The sequence below is a fragment of the Mirounga leonina genome, unplaced genomic scaffold (genome assembly GCF_011800145.1).
Source record: "Mirounga leonina isolate KUSES-001 unplaced genomic scaffold, KU_Mleo_1.0 Mir_53, whole genome shotgun sequence".
NCBI classification, from domain to species: domain Eukaryota; kingdom Metazoa; phylum Chordata; class Mammalia; order Carnivora; family Phocidae; genus Mirounga; species Mirounga leonina.
This window is the reverse complement of record NW_023270807.1, coordinates 19,063,136-19,069,761: the sequence shown is the minus strand read 5'-3', so window position 1 is coordinate 19,069,761 and position 6,626 is coordinate 19,063,136. Positions and strand designations below refer to the sequence as shown.

General features: G+C 44.6%; 1 protein-coding gene across 1 annotated transcript; it reads left to right on the top strand.

Moving 5' to 3' along the window:
• The first annotated feature begins 1,123 nt into the window (after positions 1–1,123).
• On the top strand, positions 1,124–2,397 carry LOC118000611 (BCL2/adenovirus E1B 19 kDa protein-interacting protein 3-like). Its single transcript, XM_034990389.1, has one exon. It carries the CDS (start codon positions 1,158–1,160, stop codon positions 1,815–1,817), a length of 660 nt encoding a protein of 219 aa, XP_034846280.1. The 5' UTR covers positions 1,124–1,157; the 3' UTR covers positions 1,818–2,397.
• The last annotated feature ends 4,229 nt before the right edge of the window (positions 2,398–6,626 follow it).

Sequence of the window (6,626 nt, the reverse complement as noted above, 5' to 3'; positions counted from 1 at the left end):
AAGCATCACCATAAACACACTGAAGAAATCCCATTGTTGTGATTAACCTCACCTGCACTTCACCCTGTCTCTCACCTCACCTGTACCTCTCACCTCAGATTAAAAAGCTCTTTCACACATGGTATTCATTTGATCCCATGACAATTAAGAAACATCATGCTGGGATAAATGCCAAGTTATCCTGTTACTGCAGAGAAAACACTATCTCTAGAAGGTTCCCACTTTAGCCACAAAGAAAGCCCTTTCTGGATTAAGTCCTATTGTGCATCCCCTCTCCCTGCCCATCCAGGCTTTTCCATATGCATCTTTTTATACATAACCTATTCGCCAAATCTTAAATTCTTGGATTCATCATAATGTGCTATGCTCTTGCCCTCCTTGCAAGCAGCCTTCCTGGTGCCACAGACATTAGTGAACCCTTCACCACAGAAATTTATTCATCCTCTCCCAGGGTCCTCCATTGTCTAACCCAGTGCTATCCAATAAAACATAAATGAGGAAGCCACGTTTGTAATTTAAAAGTTTCTAGTAGCCACATTTTTTATGAGTAAAAAGGAATAAGTGAAATTAATTTTTAATGTGGTTAAAACATACATAAAATTCACATTTTAAACATTTTTAAGTGTACAATTCAGAGGCATTTAGTGTATTTACGATGCTGTGCAAACATCACCAGTATCCATTTCCAGAACATTTTCATTATCCCAAACAGAAATTCTATAACCATTAAATAGTAACTCCCCAATTCCTCTGGCCCCAGGTAACCTTTATTCTTCTTTCTGTCTCTATGAATTCTAGGTGCCTCATATAAGTGGACTCAAACAATGTTTGTCCTTTTGCCACTGGCTTTTTTCATTTATTTCACTTTTGAGGTTCATCTATGTTGTAGCATGTATCAAATTTTCATTCCTTTTTTTTTTTTTTTAAGATTTTATTTATTTATTTGAGACAGAGAGCATGAGAGGGAGGAGGGTCAGAGGGAGAAGCAGACTCCCCGCCGAGCAGGGAGCCCGATGCGGGACCCGATCCCGGGGATCCAGGATCATGACCTGAGCCCGAGGCAGTCGCCCAACCAACTGAGCCACCCAGGCGCCCCATTTTCATTCCTTTTTAAGAGGCGGTCTTGCTGCGGCCACAGCTCTTCTAGCCGCCTGACAATGTCGTCTCATTTAGTAGAGCAGCCGCCGCCCCCGCACAACAACAACAACAACTGTGAGGAAGGTGAACAGCCTTTGCCCCCGCCAGCCGGCCTCAACAGTTCCTGGGTGGAGCTACCCATGAACAGCAGCAATGGCAATGATAATGGCAATGGGAAAAATGGGGGGCTAGAACATGTACCTTCCTCATCCTCTATCCACAATGGAGACATGGAGAAGATTCTTTTGGATGCACAACATGAATCAGGACAGAGTAGTTCAAGAGCCAGCTCTCACTGTGACAGCCCTTCCCCACAAGAAGATGGGCAGATTATGTTTGATGTGGAGATGCACACCAGCAAGGACCATAGCTCTCAGTCAGAAGAAGAAGTTCCAGAAGGAGAGAAAGAAGTCGATGCTTCAAAGAAAAGCATCAACTGGGTGTCCGACTGGTCCAGTAGACCTGAAAACATTCCACCTAAGGAGTTCCACTTCAGACACCCCAAACGCTCCGTCTCTTTAAGCATGAGGAAAAGTGGGGCCATGAAGAAAGGGGGTATTTTCTCCGCAGAATTCCTTAAGGTGTTCATTCCGTCTCTCTTCCTCTCTCATGTTTTGGCTTTGGGCCTAGGCATCTACATTGGGAAGCGACTGAGCACACCTTCTGCCAGCACCTACTGAAGGGAAGAACAGCCCCAGAGAAGCGGAGAAGCGTGTGACCTGTGAAGTGGTGTATTGTCACAGTAGTTTATTTGAACTTGAGACCATTGTAAGCGTGACCCAGCCTACCACCCTATTTTTACATATCCAAGTTCCAGTAACTCTCAAACCCAGTATTTTATTCAAACTCTGTTGAGGCATTTTACTAACCTCATTCCCTTTTTGGCCTGTAAGACACTTTAGAATTTCCTAACAGAGTTTACTGTTATTTAGAAATTTGCAAGGGCTTCTTTTCCGCAAATGCCACCAGCAGATTATAATTTTGTCAACAATGCTATCGTCTCCTTTTAGTGCCACCAGACTTAGACCTGCATCATTCATGGTATAAATTTTACTCTTGCAAGATAACTACCATCTCTCTCTTCAAATGAGATCAGGTTATCAAATGATAGAATAGCTTTTTGTTTTGTTTTTTATTTTGTTTTTTCAAGGCAAAGCAAACTCCCCTAAGCTTGAATTTATAGTTATTTAAAAAGAAAACAAGCAAAAAAAAAACAAGACACAAGAAAAAAAATATCCTGGGCAATAAAAAATTATTTTAAACAAACAAACAAAAAATTTTCATTCAAATATATATCCCATTTTGCTTATGAACTCATCTGTTGGTAGACATTTGGGTGTGACCATCTTTCAGTTATTTGCTGCTATGAACATTGGTGTACAAGTAAGCCTCTGAGTCCCTGCTTTCAATTCTTTGGGTATATACCTAGAAGTACTCTAAAAGTATTTTTTACTTGACCCAATATATCCAAATAGTACCACTTCAACATGTAATCCTTAGAGAAAAATGAGATCTTTTATAATCTTCTTTTGTATGAGGTCAAAATCCAGTTGAGATGATAAATTGTCACCAAAATTCATCTGTATTCAGATTTCACAAAATTTATAAAAAAGTAGAATCATATAGCCACGTTGTCCCACATGTACTTTAGGACATGTAAATTAATAAAAATTAAACAGAATTTAAAATTCAGTTCCTCAGTCATATTGCAAATGCTCAATCCCCCTATGTGGCCAGTGGCTTCCATACTGAACAGTGAGGATCTAACCGACAGGGTAGAAATGCTTCTCTCTGCCCCCTGCATCTGAGCTACCTACCTTCTCAGCCCGCTTCCCACTATTCCCCAACATGGATTCTAGAGGGACAGATTCGGAGCATTAATTCAAGAAATATTTATTGAGCACTGACAATGGGCCAACCATTGCTAACGGCTGAATATGATAGGAAACAAAACCATGTTTGCACGGAGCCTAAAACAGATGGGGCCAGCAGACATAAAAACAAGTAATTTCAGAAATAACTGTATCTTATAAATTGTTATAAGCCCTATGAGAAAAAATGGTACAAGGCCGGCACAGGCAGATGTGAAAGAGATCATCATACAAATAACAATATCTTAGAAAATTTTGAAAAGTGCATGGGGAAACAAAAGGATCTGATGAGAGTTATAACAGTTGGTTTTATTTAGAAGGGGAGCTGCTCAAAGGAAACAACTCAAAGCTGAGATAGAAGAACAGATGAGCTAGGAAAAGGGGTACAAAAAGGGGACAGGGTAGTGAAGTGACCAGGCAGAGGGGACGGCCTGGGATGAGAAAAATTTTCATCTCTGAGAAACAAAGAGATGAAGAGTACAGTGCAAGTAGAGACAGTGGTGCCCTGGGAGGATGGGCAGGTAAGCAGGACATGCTTCATGCAGGGCTTCACATCATAGGAAGGATTTGGGATTTAGGACCAAGTGCAATGGGATGTTAAAGGATGTTGAGGGATATTGGGTTGGATTTTTTTTTTTTTTTTAAGGCCATTCTGGCTGCGTGGTGAAGAAAAGTCCTGAGTCTTCAGCTTGGGCCTAAAGGGGCCTTCCTTTCCTTCTTCTGCATTTGACCTACATTGCTTGGTGAGAGCTCATCCATAATTCTTGCCTTGTATTTACCTATTGTCACTTTATGCGCTGTCTTCCTTTACTGTTATTCATACACTAACTCACTAATGCGCCTTAACCCAATTGTGATCTTTTCCAGCAGGCGGGAAAAGCTTCTCGCTCATCTTTGTATACCCACAGCATGGAGCATGGAGGAGATATACTCAGCCAATCTGTTAAATCGGATTGAGTTAAAAGTCTGATCATAGCTTGCTACTTTCTACCCGCAAAAAGCGTTCTGTGACCTAATTTACTCTGTCTTTAATCCAACTTTTCTGTACTGTTTGCCACAAAGACTAAAGTCCCTGAACAAGACCCGGGCAGCCTTCCAGCGTCCCTCCTGGCAACACTTAATTACGAAAAGGGGTTTTGTTTCAGGTCAAGTAAGGGTTGCAAAAGGCATCAGCCCGACACGTGACCCCGCGTTTCAGAACTTCAAGGAACTCTCCTTCCAGAACCCTTCAAAGTTTTGGCATGAAAAGTATGCACTTAACAGAGTTCTCAAGAAACACAAACCCACCTCCAAGAGGTGCTTGCACTTGGCTATGTCTTTAGCTAAGGACTCCAAAAGCGTTAGATTTCTTTCCACCTTCCACGTACTGTGGATTGAAATTTCATGATCTCTGGGAAAGAAATGTGGAAAGGGCCCAAACTTTATAACTTACAAACCTGTGACCTTGGCCAAATTAATCTGCAGCCTGTTTTGACATCTGAAAGAAGTGATAATACCTATTCCTACAGACTGGTTAGGAGAATTAAATGAGAAGTGAAAACATCTAGCAGCGGTTTGTAATCAAATTGCTTTCTGTGCCTTTAAGTGTTTGGGGGGCGGGGTGAGGGGGTGAGGGAGACTTTTGCCACCGCTAGAAAAGCCACTAGGTATCCCCTTATCTTTCCTGGTGAATAAGATATTATGAAAGATAAATCAGACGGGGGGGGGGAAGCCCATTTATGAAATATTCCAAAAGAAATATTTTCAATTTCACAATTTATGAGGATACAAGTAAATATAATTTTAACCTCAACAGGAGCAGCCTTTTGTTATACCTCACTCTAGGCAGTGGCCACACGTTAACAAAGTCTACACAACAAGCCGAATTCACGGATTATTAAAAAAAAAAAATGACTAAAATGTGAGTAACGATTTAAAGCTTCTCTGCAGAGGCTTTTCCCCAGCACCAGACTTGGGCTGAGGTGCTCACAGACTACATTTTCTTGCTGCCTCATCTCTGCCTCATCTCCCCCTTTTCTCCCACCCCACACAGTTGCACCCAGTCGCGCGTCTCGGGACCGGGAACGTAACACACGCCCATCTGGATGTGAGGGGCGCGGGGACCCCCGGTGTCAAGGCCACTTTCCGTTCTTCCCCCGAGGCCCCCGGTCATCCTCCGATCCCAAGACTCCGCAGTCCGGACGGCGCAACCGTCCGCTCCCTGGTTCAGCGCTTCCCCAGCCCCAAGTCCCCGGCCGGGGCTGCACCGAGAAGAGAACGGTCAATGCCCGGGAATGACCCGGCCCGGGGGCGAGCTCGGGGCGGGGAAGGAGCGAGCGCGCGCCTCGCGAGGCCCCGCCCCATCGCCAGATGCGGCGCTGTTGGTGCGCGGTGATTGGCGGGTGCGGCCGCGGGATGAATGGGGTGACCGGGGCGGGGGAGCTGGGCGGGGACGCCGAGGGCGCCTGGCGGGGGGAGAGCGGCCGAGGGGCGCTGGGCGGCGGCGGCACCGCCCTGTGCGGCGGGCGGCCAACGGTCCCCACGCCCAGAGGGTGGAGGCGGGGGGCCCGGTGGGCGGGCTCTGGTTCCACGGGAGGGGCGCGCGTGGGGGGGCCCGGAAGTGATAGGGGCCCCAGAGGGCTGCGATCCAGACGAGCGGGTGGGGGTGGGGAAGGGAGAAGCTGCGCCTGCCCCCCAGGCCACCGGCTAAGGGCGTCCCCACCTCCTGAGAATCCCTTCTAGGTGCGCTGAGCGTGTGGTGCAAACAGGGTCTTGCTCTTCCGAGTGAGAGCTGTCATTGGAATTCTTGTCTGGACATCCCTGTGTGGACACGCAGCTTTTTTCCACTCCTACACCAGTACCCTTTTTTAAACTTCATATTTCACGTTCGGTCATTCAACAAATATCTATTGTGTGCCTACTTTATGCCTGACACACCCCAGTGGGCAAGGCAGATTTGTTTCTAACAAATTTTAAAGTTCAAAGGCTAATTAGGCAGGTAGGAATAAAAAAGGCTAATTAGGCATGTAGAAATAAAAATAAGCAACCAAAACAATTACAGATTGTGCAAAGTGCTGTGAACTAAGTATTAACTAGTGACTGAAATGCAAAGAGAGACTGATTTTACCCAGGATAATAGGAAGGACCTATCTGAAAGGGTGACTTCCTAGTTGAAACCTGGAAAAGGGGGAGGTGAGCAGTTTTAAGGAGAGAGTATAGCCTTTGTAAAGGCCCTGATGCTTCAATCCCCTTTTCTCATCCTCTGCAACATCTGAATTTTCATAGCACTTTTTTTGCATTTCTTAAGGCATGTCACTTTTTACCAAGTATTGTAGTTTTATTATCTCAATTCCTGGCACATACCAGGTCCCCAAAGAATATTCAGTAAATATATACTTAGCATCCACTGATTTCCAGATATGCTACTAGGTGCCCAGGATAATTTAAAAAGTGAATTGAGCATTCATGAGTGTTTCCTGAATATGAATTTTGTATTTTTATGTTTGTCCTGTACATCCACTGTGGCACCATTTATCCCTGGTCTTTGGGAATTTTTTTTGACCACAAGGAAACTTTCCAGGCTTTCATGCTTTCAGAGCTTAATTGATCCAATAAACTAATTGGGCCTACCTATTAGTA

Coding starts and splice junctions, on each gene's coding strand:
- LOC118000611 (XM_034990389.1), top strand. CDS start 1,158: ATGTCGTCTCATTTAGTAGAGCAGCCGCCGCCCCCGCACAACAACAAC.